Here is a 23,755-nt window from a genome sequence, read left to right as displayed (position 1 = left end):
TCGGCCCCTGACCAGTCCCCTGGGCAGACAGAGGCAGGACGTGAGGAAGACACGGGACTTGGTCCTCGAGCCCAGCATTCCTTCCACACGCCTCAGACTCCCACGTGTGTAACCAGGCTCCAGGGCACAGCTGCCAGGGAGGGAAAGGAGAGGCCAGGGGCCGGGTAGCACAGCCTCGGCCAGGCCTTGCCGGGGCAGCAATGCAGCAACCACACTTGGCACAAGGGAGTCCCTTGACACGGTCCTGAAAACATGATGGGGTGAGGAGTGCTCTTGGCTTTTTCAGGCCTCCGGGGCATCAGAGGTAGCGACACCCGAGAGGCCGTGGGTCGAGATGAACCAGAGCACGGCTCTTGGGAGCCAGCCCTTGGCCTGGCCCTGTGGCTGAGAGGACTCCTGCACTCCAACCACCTCGCCCTGTGAGCACCACGACCGTGCAGGACTCTGGCTCCATGGCAGGGGCCGGCCTGGGAGAAGTGCCTGGCCTGGGTGCCCATCCTACAGGGTCAGAGCAGCGTCCAGGCGCATAGCCGTCTCCCCGGAGCTTGCAGGGCTCCCCAGTGTTCTTGGACAGCAAGGTGGGAGCAGCCCACCAGGGGGCTCACCTGCACGACCCCGCCACACCCAAGCACCACGGAGGACGAGATAACCTGATGTGAGTCATGCGATCCCTGCAACACCTGGCGGTCAACACCCGGTGGGTGTCAGCCCTCAGTGGGTGTCTCATGGTGAGGGCGGCGGGGAGAGAGGGAGCAGGTTGGTTGGAGCAGTTCTCAGCAAGATGGAAGGTGGGAAAAATGTGGGGGCCGCCTGGCCTGGAGAGTGAAGTGGTGACCCCGACCCTGGTTCCCCTGCCCCGGAACCCAGGGAGCTAACCCTAGGGTAGGAAGACAGCCCACAGGGATTTTCACCAACCTTGTAGGTGCCCAGAGTGGGGCCCTGGGAAGCCGGGTGAATAGGGTCCCTGAAGGTACCCGAGGGGCTGCCCCTGGGGGTGGATGGTGCACAGCCAGGGAGGCCACACACGGCCTATGAACTCACCAAAAAATTCTGCCTGAACCGTTCTGGGGAGAGAGAGAGACCAGCTTCCATCGGAGAAGTCATAGGGGCCCCTGATATCAGAAAGTTCCAAGAAACACTTTACTGGGGGCTTGGGAGTGAACGGCCCCCCAAGAGGGTGCCAGCTGGGACCCTATGCATCCCAGTCATCCCAGCAGGTCGCCCATAGGTAAGCCCAGCTCTCGCCTCGGCTGAAACTTCAATGCCCAGAGGAAGACGACGACACACGGTCTTGCTGAGGCTGAGGCACAGGCTTGGACGTGCACCTGGACAGCATCTCTGCTATGGGGTGCCGCCGACCGGCAGGTCCTCCTGGGAGCACTAGTCCTTGTGGATCCCAAGCCAGATTAAAAGCCGGTCTAGAAAGGTTACGGCTCGAGACAGCCAATTATCGCTGCAAAAGGGAGAAGGACAGCATTGTATTTGTGATGCCAGAAGCTGTCTGAGGGGTTGCTGGGCAGGGCCAGGCCTAGCTTCAAGCGTCCCTAGACAAGCCAGGAGCTGGAGCAGAGGCGCTTCCAACAGCGGGAGTGGCCTGGGGTGGCAAGCAAGACCCCCTCTGCCTGGCCTGCCCTGAGAAACTGCCGGCCACCGCGGGCAACCACACAGCCCTCGCTCGGGGAGGAGACAGTCTCTGCGTGGCGGCCTGTGGGGGCAGATAAGCCCGGGCCAGGCAGGAAGGCGGCTCACTGCGTCAGGACCCCCTAGTCCCACAAACAGGAGCCCCATTCCTGAGGCCCGAGTCCCCCACTGCTTCCTTGGCCCATGCAACCTTCCTTGCAGCCCCTCTGCCTGCTGGGCCTCGGGCCAGAGCAGAACAGGCAGCAGTATTCACTTGCGGGAGGTCCTCAGAGCAGCCGAGCCTGCTCCCATGACTCTGCCCCACGACACTGCTCCCCAGTCCCCAGCAGGGAGGCAGGGTTGCCTCCTGAGGTGGCCCAAAGTGTGCACGAGGGTGTCTGCATTACCCCATGGCTGGAGCTGTGACTGGAATGTGGTGGGTGGGGATGCCATTCTCTGCAGAGTCCTACACAAGGAAGAACCGTCATCTGCTTTTATATGAAGAAACAACCCAGAGAAGAAACCATTGTTTTCTCCGATGAAAAGAATGCACAAATCATGCTACCTCCTCCTCTCTTTCTTTTCCCTCCCAAAGCCTCTCCCGGGTTAAACACATGACATTCAGCCAGTAGTACAGGCATCCAAGGGGCCATAGCCAGGCCCTGGTGATGGCCGGCCCACGTGGGATCCGCCCGGCTAGAGGCCTCCTTACCTGGGCATGTCAGTGGGGATGGAGCACCTGTGATCCAGAAGCATGTCAAAGCCATGCAGACTTGCTAGCAAAGAGATGAGACACAGTTAGAGACCAAGGCCAGGCAGCAGGGGAGGGCAGCCATTCCTATAGGGGTTGGGCCAGCACCCCCAGGGCAGAAGGCAGGAGTGTCTTGGGGAGGGGGACGCTCAGAAGGCTGTGCCCGGAGTGCATTTGTTCTCCCAGTAAGCTCAGAAATTGAGCCTGTGATAGGGACATACTGTGTCCGTGGTGGCAGGGCCCTGCCACTGTTCTGAGGGGGGCACACAGGGGCCTGTAGGAGAGCAAGAGGGCAGTGAGGCTCTTGGTACGGCCAGCCGCTTGTTCTAATGAACGGATTAAGTCACTTAATCCTCATACAACCATCATCCTGGCCCAGGTAACATAGCTAATCAGCGGCAGTTCGCACCCAGCCTGCTTCCAGAATCCCTGCTCCAGTTACACCGAGCTGCTCCCGGCAGAGCACACCTGCACCGAGGCTTTACGTTTCTGCACCTTTCGGCATGTTCCTGTGCAGCACAAACGCCTTTTGTAAGACTTTCCCCTAATAACCAGCCCTGCCCAGGAAGAACTCCACGGAGCGCTGCTCCAGTGCATGGCTGGCGGGACCCCGACTCCCTGGGCCTCTATGGTCCAAGTCCTGGTCTCCATCCCACCTCCGCACCGCGTCCCTGGGGACGAGTCCCCTCCCCGCCCCCCCCCCAGCACCACAGTACTCCAACCCCGGGAGGTGGGCAGGACGCCCGGTGCTGGCACCAGCACCCCAGATAAGACCCCACTGGTACCAGAAATGGAGGGATTGGGATCCATCATAATCTTTTGTTTCCTAATTATCTACAGAAAAATTATCTTAAATGTATGAAAAAATTAATGGAAAGCTCCGTGCCAGCACTGTTTTAAGCACTTTGCATGGATTATCTCCTTTAACTCTGATACTGATCGTTAGGATGGGAATTCCTTTTCTTCTCATTTTACTTAAACGAAAAGCAGAGGCGTCTCCAGCAAGTGTGTGCGGTAGGTAGGCAGCGCGAGCTGGGCTGGTCGCACGGGGGACGGCGACAATCTCCGGGGTTGGGCTCCCGGCTCGCTGCCCACACTCCGCAGCCCTGCGCTGGGCCCCCCGGGGCCTTCCGGGCGCCGTGCGTGACCCCTACCCAGCACTCACACTCGGGGTGGGGACCCCCTGGCCGCCTGTGGGTCGGCCTGTGGGCCACACTCCGTGAGTGGCAGTGCCCTAGGGGTGTGGATGCAGGGAGAAGGCGGGTCCCTGTGCTTTGTACTTTGAAACCCTGTATCCTGGCATGAATCAGAGTGGAGTTTTTTCAGGAACAGTACGGCACTCCTCACAGAACCAGCTCCTCCATCACAGACGCCACCTCTGTGTTAGTTTGTAGGGCGCAGGCCGCAGGAGAGAGACAGAGGGGCGGTGGAGAGGCAGCACGGTGGTGGCATCCTGGGTTGGACATCAGACTGCGGGTGCCTTAGCGCTGGTCCTGCCCCTCACCCAGCTCTTGAGCCCTGATCTTGGCAGGCACCATGAGGGGGTACAGTCTACAACCCCCAAGACTCCAAGGGCCTGATACACCCAGGTGGCTCCGCCTTTGGCTCAGGGCGTGACTCCAGGGTCCTGGGATTGAGTCCCACATCGGGCTTCTTATGGGGAGCCCATGTCTCCCTCTGCCTGTGTCTCATGAATAAATAAAATCTTAAAAAAAAAAAAATGACTTGGAGGGCCTGACTCTGTGTCATATACTCAGTAATTTCTCCAAAGTCAAACCCTGGCATAAGTTGAGCTAGTGGTGGTATTTACAGAATGACTTCCTAACAGCCCCTAGCTCACTATCTTAAGGGAGGTGTTGTGGACAGAACTATATCCCCAACATTCTCAAGCTGAAGCCCTAAACCCCCATGCCTCAGAGGGTGACTATGTTTGGAAACAGGCTTTTTAAGAGGGAATTAGTTACAGTGAGGCCATTAGGATGGACCCTTCTCCTCATGACATGATAGTGTCAGGAGAGGAGGACAGACTGGACCCAGGGACTGGGGTGCATGAAGAAGCCCAAGAGCAGAGGCATCAGAAGACACCCACCCTACCAACAGCGTGAGCCTGGATTTCCAGCCTCAGGACTGGGATGAATCGTTGCAAGCTACCCAGTCTAGTAGCAAACTAATACAGAATCTTATATCCACTTTGTATTCTGACCACTGCCTACCATGATTGAGGATGGTAAGTGAATACAATAAACTGAAAGGCTGTTTGGTTAATACTTTTAATTATATGATTATAATTATACAACTTTCACTATTCAATATTTTGTATAAAACCAGTACAATACACAAGATTTTCAAACTCAACAATATATATCAAACTACATAGATATGCAAAGTTTACAGGCCATTATGAAGCTTTATCTTAAAAATACCTTCAGGAAAATAAACATTCAACCAGTTCTCTAGGCTTTATAAAATATGATTAGAAATATACATTTTAATAAAAAAATCAAGACAGTGATTGATCAAATACTGATTCATCAGTTACATTTTAAAACTTTTAATAATCTGTACACGAGTGCAGGTTAGATAAAACTCTGCAAATTATTAATATAAAACTGCAATACTATAATCAGATGGACACATCTGCTGACAGTTAATTCTACTGGGCAATTAAGGAGGTAATGTCCTACACAGTATACGTGAATTGTCCAGTTTTTAAAAGTCATCTGTAGTATTTCCACTTGGCAACATGAGTACTCAGATTTAGAGAAATGGAAGAGCAGGAGCCAGCCTTACCAGAACAGCTTTAGCAGGAGGTAACTAGTAAAGAATTAAAATGTTTTTAAAGTTGTCTTTGATGAGCACTGCCTTCCAAGCTGCAATAATTACTTAAAAATGTACGAAGAGAAACAAGCTACTTTTAGAACCAACATCGAAAGACAGCATTGCTCATTTGCCATGAATGGTGGTGATTCAAGCAAAGGAAAGCCTCCAGGAGCTCTTGGCACCACACACCCCAAGGCCTGGAGGCCCGCATGGTGCGCACAACCGGCCATTAGGCTCCAAATGCAGTTGCCTCATGAGAACACTGGGGAACTCCTCTAAAAATTGTCTGGGCCCAAGAAAAGAGTAGAGATCACCCCTGTGAGAGGAGAGGAGAGAAGAGGATGAAGTGGGTGGGTGACAGGCTAATGGGGCCAAGTTTGGAACAGAAGAATGCTGGAGACTAGAAGAGCAGCGTGCCACCCAGAAGTGGCAAAGTGGACAAGGAAGGCTACTTGCTTTGGTGAGACACTGCTCAGGATTTACCCCTCTTTGTGGACAACTAAGAGATTTCTAGTTTTTCTTTAGCATTACAAAATAGAAGTCTGTCTATACTTCTAGATACCCAGTTTTGCAGACACCCTTCCTTTGGACTGTCTCTGACTTTGGACACAAGTTCCCCAAAAGCTTCAAGGACACCTAAAAATATTCATTTCTAATTTTAATTCCAATGGAAACTGTCTTAGTGTACTTTGAAAGTTATTTAAGGCTCTTAAGTTTAAAGGATTCTCTCTGACTCTCCCTATTTCATATTCCATAGCAACAGTCTTTCCATGACAAGGACTTGAAGTTAGAATTTCAGAAGATTCAGGGTGTGTTTAAGTTTCTGTTGGGGAAAAAAAGAGTCCGCTCTTATTCATAGCAGGAAGAACGTTCCATCAGTGAGACCCAGAGGCTTCCTGGTTTCCAGATCCGCCCTCAGTAAGTTGAACAGTGAGCTATGAAATCCCCTGAAGCACACCCTAGTCTTGGTGTGATCCAGGGAATACTTCTTGATCAAATCACTAGTTTCCCAGGACTCATTTCAGTGAGACAGTTAAATACAAAGATTTTTTAGAAAGAGCCACAGTGATAGCAATTTTAGCTGGTAACTTGAGCAGCCAACACAAAAAGGCAATTTGTAAAATAAGAAGTACTGTGGTTAACACTGAAGCCCAGATTTTTCACTCTTGGCCAGGACACAAAATGGCTTATTCCCTGTGAGGGAGACAGCACACTGAGCTTGTTCTGATGGAATAAAAAGCCAAACTAAGGGCAGTTCAGAGGGAAGTTTGATTTTCAGAACTACCTGGATTATTTAAACAGAAGATGGCCTTTAAAACTGTCAAAGTAAGAAGAATTGCCCTGAGAAGCCAATGTTTTATGCAAGGGCACACAGTCTGAATACTTAGTATTGTCTCCTAGCACAAGACAGCAAGTGGAATGTTTCTCTTCCCATCCAAAGCTTACCCAAGAGGGGTCTTCCTGTCTCCCATTTGGTACATGGGTCTTTGTACCTCGTTCACTTCCAGGGATAGGAAACCACCTTTCCTCTGAGAGCTAGTCTCCGGGGTTTAAAAAGTGGCATTACACCCATTACACCTGGCGGGGAAGAGCCCCTTGTCTGACCAAGATGATGGCATATGCCATCTCCCCTCGAAGCCAGTCAACCTTATCATTTACTCCACAAGAGAGGAAATATCAAAATGGAGCCATGCCTTCCCGTAACTTTTTGCATTAACAGACTTTGATCTGTTTATTCCAACTGCTTCTTACAGTTCTTAGTTTTGTTAAAAAGGCAGCTTTTAAAGATGGAATTGCCTGCTCACCTGGTTCATTCATCTTGCAATGTGAAGACATGTGCCTTCTATAGCCTTTCCATATTGTATCCCCTGTTCTTCAAACCAGGACAGGCAAAAAATTCTATTTGGGGCTCCACTGTTTTGTTTTAGCAGCAAATAAATTGTTTTTGTGATTGCTTTACAACACAGACTCTGCTGTGTTTCTGTGGTGGGGGTGGGGGTGGGTGAAGGCACTCTGCAAAGAGTTAGTTGTAGTCCCTAACCAAAGGCAACGGTGAGTCTCTTATTTACAAACAACTGAAATCCGGATGCAAATAACTCTCACTGAAATCAAAGGGGGCGTGAAAGGCCTTTGGCTGATCACATAAAAACAGAAATCCACAATGCTAGAGACAGACCCTAATAAAGCAGTACCTTTTTTTCCCCCCTTTTTAAAGCCACCATTATTTGGGATGGCTATTTCCAAGGAGAAACACCAAAAGTTTGTTGTGTTTTTCTTATCATGCATGGAAGGAACTAGGGCTTTGATTTCTATGACCCGGCAGCTGCTCAGCAGGCAGCCATGGCGTCCATCCTGCAGTCCCTCGCCCACACACAGGAATGACTTCGCCATCACCTTCCAGCTCTGTGACTGGTTGCCCTCCCAATTCCTCTAACACTACCCTCATAGTCTCTTCCAGTTTAGGTTGCCAACGTCCCACTTTGTATCAGAACATCCAACAGTCTACAAACACGGTTTTCACAGGTTCTTGTTAATAAAGCACTCTTCGGTGGAAGACAAACAGCTTGGGTACTTAATGGAGTTACCAATACAACAACAGTACAAATACTAAAGTGAAGATGGTTAAACCAAATAGTATCAAATTACAGAAAGTACCACTTCAGTAACGCCTGTTTTCTCTTTATAAATTTTGACACAGGGTGAACAGAAAATAAATACGTAAAAAACCTCCATCAGATCGTTACTTCTGAAGGCCAGCAGCTAAAATGATTGCCATCACAGGGACACACGGGCAGCACACAGACTGGTCAGCTTTCCTGACAGCAGAGGGCTTTGATATTTACACCTGAGACGGAATTTATAACAGCTTTGTCGTTCAACTTGAGACGTTTCTACCAAAAGAGAGCTGGGTCTTCTTCAAGTCACTGCTTGTGCCCAGACTCAAGTAGTAATTTAAACTCCCGTGGACATTGTCTTCATTGAATAAACTTCTTAGGTGGAAAGCAGCTAAGGCCTTTGCAATTTTGCTTTGTTTCCAAAGAAATTGTGCTAAGTCTTGCTGTAGTTCTCTGTTCCTAGAGTCTTCCTTCAGTTCTGGTCACAGGTTTTTATTTAACGCAAGACTGTTTTAGTCCTTGAAATGGAGGGACTACAGGGGGGAGAAAAAAAAGGATTTTACCATGAAGGTTTCCAAGTGTCCCGTACAGAGTTACCCAAGACAAGGAAGGCAACATAATAAAAGTGGTGACATGCTAAGAGGTATACACTTTGTATAATTCTTTAATGACAAATATTTTGAAAGAGATAGTACAGTATCAACCATAAAGTAAAGACAAACAGGAGAGAAAGGCAGAACAGAAAGAGGTTCGGTTCTGCAAAAAATAATGATAAAAACAAAACGAGAAGGGTGGGCAGAAGCAGCAGAGCAATGCGAGTACCATAATGCCATTAAAGGCATTTGTTGCAAAGCATTCCTTTTCCTTCCTTCCCTCTGAGGAACCAGGCTGTGAGAAAGGTGGAAAGAATGAAAAGATAAAGAAGTGTTACTTGGTTATTTCCAAAGCCAGAATTTGGTCACAGAAAAAGCTCTGGCACCTCAAGCAGTTTCCAGGGGGGCAGCTGCACAGGGAAGGCACCCACTGCCCGCCATCCTTGGGCTGCGCCGCGGACCCATCTCTGTACGAAATTAGCCCACACTGATTCTTACCCTATCTCCCTTCTGTCCTTCCCCAATTTATTATGTCAACTTTCATCCAGACAGCAACTAGCAGAGGAGAAAAGTAAGCAAAGACAAGAGCCAGAGAAGCCAGTATCATCTAGAGACATCCCTCACTGCCTGACACTGGCGCTCCCTCAGAGGAGCACATCGGAATCGCTCACTCAGTTGTTGGGAGACGCAACAGAATACGGAGTACAGAGGTCCAGGTCAGCCAGTGCAGCAGAGTGGGAAAATGTCTGGAATTACAAAGGGAAATCAGTAATTTAGAGGATTAGAGGAAACCAGCATTGTTTTCAAAAAGGATATTTAGCAACCACATTCTGGAGCTTCTAGACTGATGTTTTTTCAGAGATAATGGTAGTAACTAGAAGTTGGGAGCCCAGAGGTGGTAGAATAGACACTGAGATCTGAGCCTGGAAGGGACGAGAAGCAGTGGGCAGACATGATGATGACAAAAGTCATAAATGAGAAAGCTTAAAAAGTCAAAGAAGTCCTAAATATAGTACTCCCAACAGAAGGGCTCATGAAGACACATTTTCAGAGGCCAAGGAAGGCACCCTGAGTATTTCTCTTTCCTCATAGTATCAATAATTGGGTACAAAACACTCTCAAAAGTCACAAACATTAGTTTGGTTTGACAGGTGGAACAGAGAGTGATGGTTCCTGGATGGTAACTTGGAATAAAATAAATAAATAAATAAATAAATAAATAAATAAATAAATAAATAAATCACTTGTCAATGACCACTTTCTAGAAAATGAAGTTATAATTAAAAAAAAAGAGAGAAAGAGAAAAGGAAAGACTATTCCAGAGAAATCGCACAAGCTTACAGAAACATGCACTCGATGGTAAGTTGTATCAACACATAAACTGAACTGCATGGTATTACATGAGGTGGTTGCAGGTCTTCAGTCAGAGGCATAATGGTGGAATTTTCAAGACAGTTCGTCAGAGAGTTAAGAGAGAATACTGAGAACAGGCCAATTCTCCACTGAATTTAGCAATTCTTAAGAAAAAAATAATAGAATGATGTACAGCTTTCACAGGAATCGGGAGGGGTGGAAGTCTACTGATTTACTTCTTCAGACTTGACAAAGGGGATGAGGAAGGTGCTACACAGAACCCTGTCAGCCACCACCAAACCAAACCCTCCAGCGCTCTGGGCCTGAACTACACAACTGTGCCAGAGCAGAGCCTGGCACCCAGGAGTTAAGGTTAGATGTGGCTTGTGTTCAGTGGTTACATGAGGGAATGATCATCTGCCATGAGAGAACATGGTGGTATTTCTTCCCAGCAACAAAGATTTAAGACAACACATAGTTTTGCAGCCTCCAAATAATTGCTCTTTTAATGTTTGTGGAAAAGCTGTCCCAGATTGTAGAGTGTCTCAGTAAACTGTCAAAAATCAAAAGAGCCAAATCAGTGGAAAGTGAGCTTAGGTGAGGTCTTCATCCTGGAAGCCTCTAAGAAGAGAACAGAAAACGGGAATAAATGGTCAAGTTCCTATGGCAGGACAGGTATGACAATGACGATGATGAGTGAACATCAACCTGCAAAGAGAAGGCCTCATGGCAGGGGGAGGGGGTAACAGCGGACTGGCAACCCTGGCACCTTGGAGGCATTTATTTTATACTGAAAGGTATACTACTTCATTTCCTCGTATTGCTGTCTAAAGCAAAGTTTTCTATTCAATACAATTACTCAACAATTTTATATTCTTTTGTCTTGAATCAGATTATGCACAAATGTGTTAATTCCCTCATTACCCTCCAACCAAAAATGAATGCCATTCAGTAGGATAAAAGTCTGAGGCTATACAGCTGGGCTACATCAGCTCCCACTATTTCCCTAGAAGCAGGAAGTGGGACCTGGACCTAATGTATTTGCCTCCGTTTCCTGAGCTCATGGTTAAGGTGATGCGAACACAGGCCAAAAACCCAAAAGAGGCCAAGACGACCCTGCGTGAAGGGAGGTGGGTAAACACACTTGAAACCCAATTCTCTCTCACTGATTTATTTCTTCACCTCTCCCAATCTCTGAAAATCCATTCCAAGAATTTAAAAAGAAGCCTTTTGGTTATCAACACTATCCCAAATGCCTGGAAACTGCTTTGGGCCATTTCAAAATTCAGTCAAGTGTATTCAGTCTGAACTCTACTTTCAACCCCTCAAAGCATCCAGTCCAGGGACCTCAGGCAGATGCTCTCTGCAATCAGAAACCACTTCTGCTGAGAAGCACATGTTTAGATCACTAGACAAGACCTAGATGGAAAAACTGCCACAGGGCCACGGCCCCCAGGGGCACATGGTGTGACTGGGCATGCGTGGTCCTGGCTCCTGGACTCTATTCCCCTGTAGCCTGAAGAGCACAATCCAGAAAAGCAGAAAGCAGAATTTAATGTGCATGACATATTCAACTGTAATGGAAGCCTGAGTAATTAACCTAAAAGGAATATGTTCATTCAAAATATCTATCTCTAACAGCAGGCTTTTTATTTGAATTTTTAATAGTTTAATTCACCTAAATATGTCAAAGTTAAACTGCTCCCATTTCCCTCTACTTCTTGTAAAAAAGTTGGGAGAGAAACAAAATGATAAAATCCGTAACTGTCCTACCAACTAGAAGAACTGTTAACATTATGGCATATTTTTCTGTTACCTTATTTCCATACATGCATAGAAATGTATGTATATATATTTAAATATAAGTGTAATACATACAAACTTACATATTATACATAAATATATCTATAAACATGTAGTTGTATGCATTTCTATAAAGTATATTGTACATTTATAAAATTATAGTTAATACTTCATAATTTTTATGTGTAGCTCTTTTCACTTATTGGTTCATGAGCATTTATCGAGGCCATTAAATTTTCTTTAAAAACATGACTCTTGATTCACTTGGTATAATTCAACAATCTTTAGGCCATTTCCTCTTCCTCAGGGTTATACATACCCTTCTGATATGTTATAAAGTACCTGAATCCTTGACTTTTTGTCAGTATTTCTCTAATATTCTTCAAGTTGAACTAGAGAGTAAACAAAATTATAAATATTTGATAGCTTTCTATGAAAAATCCAAAATCCCCAAATTATGAGTTGGTGCCCTCAAAGCCTTGTACTAAGGCATGATGATCACATTCTCATGTAAGTAAACGTATGTAGTGAAATTATATGAATCAGCAAAGAGGGGGAAATGGCAGAACTGAACAATCCCTTAAAACAACAACCTCCCCTCCCGCCCCCACACACACAGCTCTCCGGTTTGTACCAAGTCCCTCAGGACACAGGCTGCTGGGACCTGTCCCAGAGATTAACTCAGCTGTCCCATAGCCTCAAAGATATGAGGACAGGAAGTTAAAAAGAAGCAAAGAAAATTGTGAAGCATGCTTTGGAGTCTGGTTCAGACTTTCTTCAGGCCGCTTGTGGTCTAAGAGAGGTGCTGGGCCATGAGCACAGGACTGCACATGTTGTCAACACCAGGCAAAGATACACAAACACAAAAAGGGTGTCTGCCTTCCACTCCTGAGATAACAGTATGTAGGTTATCTGTTCTTCCCTCAAAGGGGGACTGCTTCTAGGATATGTTAGATTCTAGAAATATCTGCCTTCAGTTCATGATAAACATCCAAAAACAATGGTGAGGGCAGCCCTGGTGGCGCAGCGGTTTAGCGCCGCCTGCAGCCCAGGGCGTGATCCTGGAGACCCTGGATCGAGTCCCACATCAGGTTCTCTGCATAGAGCCTGCTTCTCCCTCTGCCTGTGTCTCTGCCTCTCTCTCTCTCTGTCTCTCACGAGTAAATAAATAAAATCTTTAAAAAAAACAAAAACAAAAACAATAGTGAGTAATGGATTTGGTCATGGAATGTGTGCATTTTCTTGTCATAGCCTGTAATAATGAAGGAAAGGAAGATGCTGGGCTCTGGGGGGAAAGCATGAGGCTCCTGGGTGTGGACTGTGGCCAAGAGACCAGGCCCTATGTAAAGAAGGATCCCAGACTCACTGGAGTTCTCATTTCCACCATCGCACTTATTTGCAGCTAATTCTCCAACAATTATGCTGTATCTGATATATAGAAAAATTTCCTCCGAGTCCTGACAGAGAGCTTTGGAAATTCAAAAACCTGTAAGTACAACCCTCTCAACCTCCCCATAACCTGACCCCGACCACACTTTCAGTGTTGAGAACCACCTCTGAAAAACAAAACAAAATAAATCCTACATTAACAGTGACCCAGAGTTTCTGAGATGGTGAATAAGTCGAACAGATTTGATTAATTTCCCATCACAGGGACTCTGCTTTCTCCTCTCTTCCTCTCTTCATTTCTATCTCCAGAAGATTAAATTGGAAAACCAATGTTTGGAACTTTTCAGAAGAGTAGGATTCTTTTCTCACCTTTTAAAACTGCTTTTTCTTGAAGCAGATCTGGTGGTTCTTTTAGTAATGCCTGCACTGCCAGAAATGTTAGGTTCAGATGTTTTACAGCTCTGAACACTGGACTGAAGAATTACTCTGAAAACAGTTGGAAAAAAATAAGATTATATTCACTGAAACAATTTTCAAATACTTGACAGAGGAAGGCATCTGTGCACTTAGTGCAAATTAGTTTATTGAGAATTGATAGGATTTTCCATTAATACATTTGCCAGAAAAATCTGAAACACATTTTCACATCAGTCTTTCGAAATGAAGCATCTCATTTCCCCATGAAGCTTATACAAAGATTAACCAGAATATACTTTGCTTTTAGAAAACAAATGACCTGGCATTTTAAAGCAATTCCCACACCAAAAAAAAAAAAAAAAAAAAAAAAAAAAAATCAATCAGTAAAACAAATTTTTGTGCCCCAAAGTAAAAGTAGATTCTCAGAATTCTAATCATAAAAACAAGAAATCATTTAAAAGCTCTGAATTCTAAGGAATATGAATATGAAAATCTATAAAAGACTCTTCAGAAATGAAAGTATGGGTAGTAAGCCCCAAATCAATACTAATTTTATATAACATTTCAAATTTTAAAAATATGTTCAAGCAAAATTTGAATTTTGTTTTTTTTTTATTTGAATTTTGTCTGGATTGCAACTACTTACTAAATCACTAAGTACCATTAATATGAGAGCAAAACTTGAAATTTTGCGAAATTTGATTTAATTAAACTCTAAAATAATCTCAAGGAACCAATGCCAATGAGTGAAGGTTTCCTAGGAGGCAAATTCATGAGTCAGAAGAACAACCCTCAGATGAAGCCCAGATAGAGTACCTTGCTCAAAGTAGAGGGTGTTTTATAATTCCTCACTGAATGGTCATGGGGAAAACAGCAGATAACATCAAAAGATTTTATATGTAAATCTTTTCTTCAACAGATAACCAAAATGCTGAACTGCATACACACACATTTATATATACTCAACTTCTATGTATCTGTAATTGAAAACACTGCCTGAAAAATAAGCTTCCTCCTCTCATGTCCAAATAGAGGTGAGAGCCGCTAACAACTTAGGAGGACCCAGCTCATGAGAGTAGAAGGAACCCTTACAACTCATGGTCTTCCCTCCTTTGTCTGTATTGCTGCCATGTTAATCAGTAACTGAAGCCGGGTCCTTGAAATGTAGCAGTAAATTCCTGGTATTAGCCAAACCACAGCATATTCAGCATTTAGTAAAATGCTTAACTTCTCATCACTAAAAAAATAGCAGGTGTCAGTGTCCCAGGGCAGAAGCCAAGAGGCCAGTGGTTTTCAAGCTGTTTGGGGAAGGGGGTGAGGGCAGAGTATTGCTCTCTCAGCCGTTTTGCCTTATCCCCATAGTATTTCTCAAAGCCTATAAAACAGGCATTCAACGGGAAACTGATCCTGAGTAAATGAGCCAAAGCTTGACTCAGGATTTTTCACAAAATTTTATCATTCTAACAAAACAGAAAAGGTATATGCAGACATAGTTGTTTAATCAAAGAAGCATCTATTTAAATATCTTTCTGATCATATCAAATGCAGGGGAGGGGCAGTAGAATATTTAACGGTCTCTGTTAACAGGATTTGAATATAGGATTTTTCATAAAGAAAAAGAAAACAACATGGGACGCCTGGGTGGCTCAGCGGTTTAGCACCTGTCTTCAACCCAGGGTGTGATCCCGGAGTCCCAGGATCGAGTCCCGCATCAGGCTCCCCGCGTGGCGCCTGCTTCTCCCTCTGCCTATGTCTCTACCTCTCTGTCTCTCTCTCTCTGTGTCTCTCATGAATAAATAAATAAAAATATTTTAAAAAAACAACAACAGAACTTCCACTGCTATTTCTGAAGCCAGGGCCCAGGGTGTGGTGCTGCCACTGTGGTCCTGAAGCCTTGCACCTGCTCCAGGCTCCTGGGTTTTACCACCATTTATACAAGTAGAGAAAATAAGACTCCTGTTGGCTTTTTGGAAATACCACACCAACTTGTTGAAGAATTTGAGGCCACTTACGGCCAGAAGAATGGACAATCATCACACTGTAAAATCATTAATGTGAAAACAAAACCAAGAGCCAATGTATTACCTGCTTAGGACATTTAAATCTTGATTTCTTAAATTAACTACTAACTTGATTTCTTAAATTAACTATTTCAAAAAATTTTTGAAATGTTTACTATTTCAAAAAAGAAATCGCTGTTAAATCAAAATTTAGGTTGACAGGTCACATCTTTTAAAAAGTACTTATTTCTTGTGTGGGAAATACCAGAAAGGGAGACAGAACAAAAAGACTCCTAACTCTGGGAAACGAACTAGGGGTGGTGGAAGGGGAGGAGGGCGGGGGGTGGGGGTGAATGGGTGACGGGCACTGAGGGGGGCACTTGGTGGGATGAGCACTGGGTGTTATGCTATATGTTGGCAAATTGAACACCAATTAAAAATATGTAAAAAATAATAAAATAGTAACAATAATAGCATTTGAGGAATTTTTATATTGTTCCATATTTGACACTTGACGGGATGAGCACTGGGTGTTATTCTGTATGTTGGTAAATTGAACAGCAATAAAAATTAATTTATTAAAAAAAGTACTTATTTCTCTATAAAATTACTGTAAATAATTTATGTGGATTTTTTAAAGTAAGAGCATGACAGAAATTTGGAATGCATTAATGACACCAGAAGAGATTCAGGTCACTAGTTATTTGCATTAACAACAGAGCAGTCACTTTATCTGTAGGTTATGTGTCAATAAACTGGAAACCCCCCGGCAAACACACTTAGAGAGGACCCGCGATAAACTCACAATATCACAAGGTGGGATAAAGCTGGCACGCATGGCGCCTTCACTCTGCCATAGGGTATGGGGGAGCCCAGCACCTCTCACCTTGTGCAATCCAGGCAGTCACAGGGCTTTGTGGAGCAAAAGCCTCCTGGTGTATTTTCTCCTGTCAGCCCTTCCCCGACAGAACCCACAGTCCTGCTCTATGTCTTGCCCTCCTGGGAGTTCACCCTCTCTGCGGCCTCTGCTGAGGCCTGCTCTTCCCAGACTCACACTTGCACCTTAAGGCACACAGCAAAGCTAGTAACTGACAAGCCAGCTCTCTTACCTCTCCAACTATAAAACACTTTGAACATAAATGCTCGATTCCAGAAAAAGGAATCCACTGGTGCGACTATGCATGGTGTACACTTGGTTATCACCCACACAAAATGAGCTTCCAAAATGGTGGGCCTGCACCCTCAGAGACACCAGCCCCCGCCTCAGGGTCTGACACAGCTGTGAGGTGTCGGGACAGCCTGACCTCCCAGGCACGCCGGGTGACCACGTATCAGGCCACACCATGTCACTAGCCAACAGAGGTGAATACCAACCCCGGTGCCTATAGGGAGTCCCCTCAAAAGATAACTCCGAGGATTCTACCTCTTTACATCATTGTTACTACTGGAAGTTTTTGTGTCTGTAAATTCCAAATTAATCAGGGAAGCTAAACTGAATACTCCAATTTCAGTCTACAAATGCAATGGCAATATTAGTAATGGCAATAAAAAAGATTCTATCTTATATAGGGTATTGAAAAGAAAGGTGTCTAAGAGAAACCATTTTTATTTATTTTTTTTTAAATTTATTTATTTATGATAGTCACACAGAGAGAGAGAGAGAGGCAGAGACACAGGCAGAGGGAGAAGCAGGCTCCATGCACCGGGAGCCCGATATGGGATTCGATCCCGGGTCTCCAGGATCGCGCCCTGAGCCAAAGGCAGGCGCCAAACCGCTGCGCCACTCAGGGATCCGAGAAACCATTTTTAAACTTACCCTGGGAAAAGTAATACAACCACAAAGTGCCTAACTATTATTAGCAATGACTCCACCTGCTTAGAACTCATCTATTCAAAATACCTTTCCCACTTAGAATAGTTTGAGAATAAATCTATGTAGTGCATTATGCTCCTGAGTCAGAATATGCAGAAATCTAACCTTACTAAGAGAAATGGGATAAAGGAAAAAAACCCAAAAAAACAAAAAAGATCATCTATATCAGAAATACAACGTATCTGTCTATGCAATAATAAACTTGTATTGATATACAAGAAAATGTCATAAATAGGAACATGTTAAGCAGCCTTTCCTTAATTTTGAAAAGAATGGTCTCTGCTGGATTTTGAAATCCTAGCCATCTGAAGACACTCCATTAAGCCACAAAGTATGAGAGTTGTTGCAACGGAACTCCACTGTGGAGATCCCAGAAGGAACTTCCATATTCCTTTACAACTCCCAAGTCCAAGTTGGAGCAACAGAATAAATTCTTAAAATATGAGCTAAAGGAAGAGTTTTAGCAAAAAAAGAATACAGCATAGATATACATAACGGGGTAGTGGTAAACCACATCTTACAGCACACACCCTCCTTCCTGTTCTCTTGGTCTCAACTGCATGGTGTTCCCTGGGGAAGCTTCCTGCCACATTCTACTGCAGAACAGAAGTCTCTTCACTGCGAAGATACTCACTTAAGGGTGAAAGATATCAAGAGAATACAAATTCAGCAGTATTAACCTAATAAGGGCGTTTTGATTACTTCTGGGAAAGGAAAGCGTGAGGATGGAAGCGCAGTGACCATCATGCAGAAACACGAGACTGAACAAGGGACTCCAGTCGTCTCTGCTCTCCTATTCCCATTTAACATCATTTTTGAAAACTGTACTAACTATATTCCCTAAAGGGGAGGATGTGAAATGCAGCAGAGGAGAAGAGTCTGCTTACTCAAGACAGAGACTTAGCAGGAAGTAGCTGCAAGCTAAGAGCACTGTGTACAATGGCAGTTGGAGATGAAACATGATGTGACACTCACTAGCTGCAAAATCAAATCTTTCTGAGCAGCAGAAAAACAGTGGGTAAGTTCTTTTTTGTTAGATTGAAGGGGATATGCTGAAGATACTTACTCTGGAAAATGAGAGGAAATTGAAAGAAAACCACCCCATTATCCCAAACTCACTAAATATTTTTGACAGGGAAAATAAACTATTTCAGTGACTATAAAAATTGCTATTTCAAAAAATGTGTTAAGAGTAAACACAATTTAAAAACAAAATCTGTTATTCTTAATATCCCTATATGAAAGGATCAGGGAAGGGCTTCCCCCTACCACCATCCCTTTAAATGACAAGTTTCAGAAGAAGAACCTTTGAAAAGGAGCAAACCAACAAAGCTAGGAGAGCTGAGAGTGAGAAAAACATGCACCATGAGAAACACACTCGCCACCAGAGGTAACCACATAGAGAAATGGAATGGGACACTTACACAGCAGCTATTTGCCAAAGGGTCCCGACGGCTACTGTGTTCTGAAACCATCAAGACAGAATAGCAGGATGGGAAGAATGTAGTCACAAACAATCCACCAGATGACAACACTACACAGTGCAGAGGTCAGCACAGCTAGGGAACATCTGGAAGGGGGTGAAGGGGAAAGAACAGATGTTCAAATTGGGAAGCCAAAATAAATAAAATAATAAATAAAGCCACATGTGAATTTTAGACACCCTGTGATAGATACAAAGGGGTGGGAAACAAGGATGGATTTTTGCCATTTTATGCTGGGGAGAAAATGCTATCTTCAGTTTTAAATTGATTTGATATTTGGTAACAAAAGATGAGACCCAATCTCTAGCTGATTAACTGCCCCATGTTAATTTAACTGTATGATACAGAAATCAGAGTTGTAGTTGCATGATTGAAATTCTTCAAAAAGCAAAAGATATGCACACACAGAAAACTATACCAAACCAGAGAAAAAGGAGACAAAACCAACCAAATCACAAACAGCAGCCCTGGACTGATAGTTAGCAATGATTCACGGGAGGCACAATAGTAAATGAACACAGCACAGCAGAACTACTGTAATTTTCATGCTGTCATGCACTGGTCACCCAGGAATTGAGGCAAACTGCATATTCTGACAATAAGGACTAAGGAAGCATGCCCAACCCTGGGCAACACAAAATGAGGAAAATTTAGCCTACAGAGGAACACTATATATATTTCCTTAGTTGTTTTCCTCATTCATTTTCCTCTTGTGGCCAAACTTGGCTTTCAGCTCAGTATTTCTTAATCTAGTAGTCCTAGTCATCTAGGATGATGACAAAGGGAACCTCACAGTTTGAAGAGTGGTGACTCCTTCCAGTTACTTCCAACTGGTCACTACATCTGTTGATTAAATAGAAAAGGCTCCACTAAGCATTTGCTTTGTGGGACTACTGGGCTGGATGAAGTCCTAAATCACTGGTCTGGCTTACTGTGTGCTCTTTCTCGGCATCCTTGTCATCTTAATCACTAAATAGGTACCCTCTGCTATCTAGCGACAAGGGATTACATTAAGGATGGACCTGAAATCAAATCTAACCTCACCCTGCAAATGACACCTGGCACCACCTTATTTACTCCTTCCACAAAAACACAAACCTACTAATTACAATATTTAGACAGGATGGAATAAAATGGCCTAGGAACACTGAAGAACTGTCTATCCACCCCAGATTTCATTTGCAATTACTGATTTAACAGTGATCTTAAAGGCAAAACGGTCTATATCCAAGTGTCTACACCACAGATTTTTCATCGGTCCTCTATGAAAGCTCATGGCCTCAGAGTTATTTTCCAATGATGAAAGCATACTCATCCATAGTGTGCTGTTAAGGGAGATTTAAAGCAAATTAGGTCTATATTCTCACCTTATTCCCAGGTAGGGTACACCTGACTCTTCACGCACCATTTCGTTTAACCCTAACAGACCTAGCAGAATGATGAGTATGCACAAAGACAGGCAGCATGGATGACGTTATAAAATCTACCAAATCTATTTTAGTGCAGACAGTAATATACTTGCCTTCGCGTCCTGCAGATCACATCAAGGTCATGGTACTATGTGATTTACTGTCTTCGTGATAGTTGGGATCAGACTGATTCTCTGAGATAAGGACCACTTGACAATATCTAACAACTTTAACTCTCCCCCAAATACTGTTTGTAAAATAGAAAACAGTAATTGGAATGCTGTTTTGTGTATTACAAGCTTGCTCTTAAGAATCACCAGTACTTCTATATTTTTCCCTAACTTTCCTTCTTAGAAGTATTTTTATTCCACTAAATATCCGTAGCAAAGCGACTGAGGTTACCTGCGGAGACAGAGGTGTCCCAATCTGGAGATGGGGGCTGAAGTTAGATTTCTCACCTCAAACTGCTGTTGAAAACTCTCTCTTTTGTTTCTAAGACAACAACACAACTTCGGAGGGAAAGTAAATCCCCAACTGACCTCTTCTTCTAGGGCCAGAAGAATTACATGTAAGAGCAAAAGAGAGAGGATTCCAACAGCAAGGAGGGTCTGAAAAAGCAGAGGAAGGATAAGTGAAACGTACAAGAGGAGGAAGGGAAATCCTCCCAGAGTAATCTAGACTTCCCCAGGGTTTTTATACTTATGAGCTTAAAAGGATCTTAGTATTTTGTTTTTTCCTTTAAAAGTAGAGAGGGAGATGGCTTGGGGACTTTTCTACTGTTTTTAGGATTACAATGATAATTAAAGAAATCCTGAACTAGCGGCCTTTTTTTTTTTTTTTTTTTTTAACTTTTACCATTTTCCTTGGTTTATAACTTACGCCAAATGCCTCAGAGAAAAGGGCCAGTGTCCTTCAGGGGGTAGGGTGGGGTGTAAGTCCAGAACAAGTGATCTTGGAGGCTGGTCTCTTCTTCAGCCTTCATGGACTCCTCTACCCCAGGATACCTCACACACTCACCCATATCTAGCGTCGTCTCTGGGTTCCAACAGTATTTAGAATTTTAGGCTTCATTCAGTGTTTTATATTATCACAAATCTATCAGCTATGAAAGAGACTTTTATTGTCTCATCTGTAGGAAAGAGCAGCAAGTCCTGTGAATCTCTGGAACACATACTCACAGGGCAGCAGGCTCAGTTACTGAAGGAAATTTCTTATAAGTCCTATTTAACAGGAACTTTTGACTAAGCAGAATTCCCATCCTGACTCCCAACCTGACTTTTCATCAGAAGCTTTTGAGAAATGAACTGATGGTGCAGATTCATAAAAACAAAACAAAAAACCAGGACATGATTAAAAGCAACCCACAAACCACCCATTTTCTAGGGCTTGTGAGTCAAATGGGTCCCCACGCCAGCATCGCGGGCAACACCTGCAAGTTGCTAGATATGCAGTCACAGCTCACAGCCCAGGCCCCACAACCGTAATGTGCATTCTGCAAAGCTCCCAGGAGACTCAAATGCATGGTGAAGTTTGAGTACCGCTCTAGGGAACTGCCTATGCCTATCACGTCCCCTCCAGCCTCAGAAGGGTTATCTGGAGGGACTACAATATTTCCAAATAAAAAGAACATTAGAACCTCAGATGAAGACTTACTGAATTAAAATCAACATGGCATTTGGATTAAATAAATGATATAAAATGCACCCTTGTCAAAGCTTTCTCAGTTATGTGCCATACCCCCACACCGCAGAGAAGGCTGTGACTGTCTACAGTCTATTCCAACGCCCTTGTAACTTTGTTCTTCCCTGTGGATCTTTTAAGAACGTTCCAAGGCAGTTACCCCTGAGCATACATGCTTTCTGCGTAATTCTACTTTAGAACTTTAGATAATAAGGAAGTGCCAGTGAAGAACCACTGTTCTTTTAATTAAAAAAGAAGGCCTAAAAAAAATAAATAAATAAAAAATAAAAAAATAAAAAAGACCTAAAAAAAATAAAATAAAAAATAAAAAAGAAGGCCTGAAAAAAAATAAAATTAAAAATAAAATTAAAAATAAAAAGAAGGCTTGTTCTTCTCTGCATGAACATTTATGTCATTAGGTCCTCACCGTATTATAAGATGATTACCGAACAAAATGACCAGTCTCCAACACCAAAAAAAACAAAAACAAAAAAAAAACAAAAAACGGCCAACCTCAAAAAATGTAACTGGAGGGGTGCCTGTGTGGCTCAGTCAGCTAGGCATCTGACACTTGATTTTGGCTCAGGTCATGATCTCAGGGTTGTGAGATTGAGGCCTGCACTGGGCTCTACCTGGGCATGGAGCCTGCTTAAGATTTTCTCTCCTGGGCAGCCCAGGTGGCTCAGCAGTTTAGCACCTGCCTTCGGGCCCAGGGCCTGATCCTGGAGACCTGGGATTGAGTTCCATGTCGGGCTCCCTGTATGGAGCCTGCTTCTCTCTCTGCCTGTGTCTGCCTCTCTCTCTCTCTCTCTCATGAATAAATAAATAAATAAAATTAAAAAAAAAAAAAAACAAAGATTCTCTCTCCCTCTGTCTGCCCCACCCCCCCAAAAATAAAATAACTGGAAATGTGGTACCCCATAATGAAAAGGAAGGTTAGTACAAGGAAGGAATCCTAACAGGTAAATGAAAGCATATACTGAAGAATATCCTAGAAAAAAGTGTAATGGCCAAGTTTTTAAATTCTACGTATTTTTTCTAACAATCCTGGATGTGCCATGAGATCGAATCCCAACTAGCACACAACCAAGTACAGATGGGCATACACACACACTAACTGTAAAATTTCCTAACCCAATATTAAACCTTTTGGAACTTGAAATAGCTCCTCAAACAAAAAATTCATACAAAATTATTTAATCTAGTTCATTATTGCCCTAAAATTATAGGGCATTAAGCCACAGTGTCATCACTAATTAAAGTCTACCTTATCCACACAAACTGTCTATAACATGGTAGTGAATTTAAGGAAATTCAGTTTCAGTAACTGGACAAGTCTGTTATTCTGCGATTTACATCTGCTGCCACTCTCCTGAGAACATCTCATCCAGAAGAAAGAGCATTCCCAGTACTGCTGTCCCATGTACACAGGCTAGACAATGGACATAAAGTACAGACAAGAACTTCTTGGGTGACACCCTAAATTTTAAATAATGCATATAACCATTTCAAAGTGGCATAATGGACATGCAACTATGGAGAAAAACACAGAGGAAAAAATGCTCAGGAAGGACCTTATATACATATTAAATCATATCAACCACACAAAGGAAACCAGACTCACGTGAGGGGAATAGCATTTGTTTTTGACTGTCTTCTGCTTTTCAGGGCCCGAAGTCTATCCCCTTGTGTCACTCCATGGATTTCATCATCATCACTGTACTGTATAAGTAAAGAAACACTGAGCTAGTGACTTAAGTTGCACTTACAAAGGCAGTAAAGCATAGCAGTTACGTTTATCCATATAGACACATACAAAAAAACAGATCAACTCTAAAATATTCTGCTTTCAAAATAAAGCTATGGCTCATATTTCAAGATAACCAAAAGTTGACTTTCACAGACAAAGATCTCAACAGTACCCTTGTTATAAAACATATTGTGAAGA

The 23,755-nt window shown here is 43.8% G+C and overlaps 1 protein-coding gene across 6 annotated transcripts in view; it reads right to left on the bottom strand.

Moving 5' to 3' along the window:
- Positions 1 to 4,622: 4,622 nt before the first annotated feature.
- CDC14B (cell division cycle 14B) overlaps positions 4,623 to 23,755 on the bottom strand; it is a 98,698-nt gene continuing 79,565 nt past the window's right edge. For 3 of the 6 annotated variants that reach the window (XM_055309894.1, XM_055309896.1, XM_055309897.1), the window contains 3 exons: positions 23,432 to 23,529; positions 13,314 to 13,430; positions 4,623 to 8,339 (listed from right to left, as the gene is read on the bottom strand). In XM_055309894.1, the coding sequence (XP_055165869.1) occupies positions 8,303 to 8,339; positions 13,314 to 13,430; positions 23,432 to 23,529 (252 nt within the window). In that variant the 3' untranslated portion in view covers positions 4,623 to 8,302. Of the gene's footprint in view, positions 8,340 to 13,313; positions 13,431 to 18,658; positions 18,805 to 23,431; positions 23,530 to 23,755 lie in introns of all 6 variants that reach the window. The other 3 variants (XM_055309895.1, XM_055309900.1, XM_055309899.1) reach the window with 2 other exon arrangements.

The sequence above is a fragment of the Nyctereutes procyonoides genome, unplaced genomic scaffold (genome assembly GCF_905146905.1).
Source record: "Nyctereutes procyonoides isolate TBG_1078 unplaced genomic scaffold, NYPRO_anot_genome, whole genome shotgun sequence".
Classification (NCBI taxonomy): domain Eukaryota; kingdom Metazoa; phylum Chordata; class Mammalia; order Carnivora; family Canidae; genus Nyctereutes; species Nyctereutes procyonoides.
This window is presented reverse-complemented; position numbering and strand designations above follow the sequence as displayed.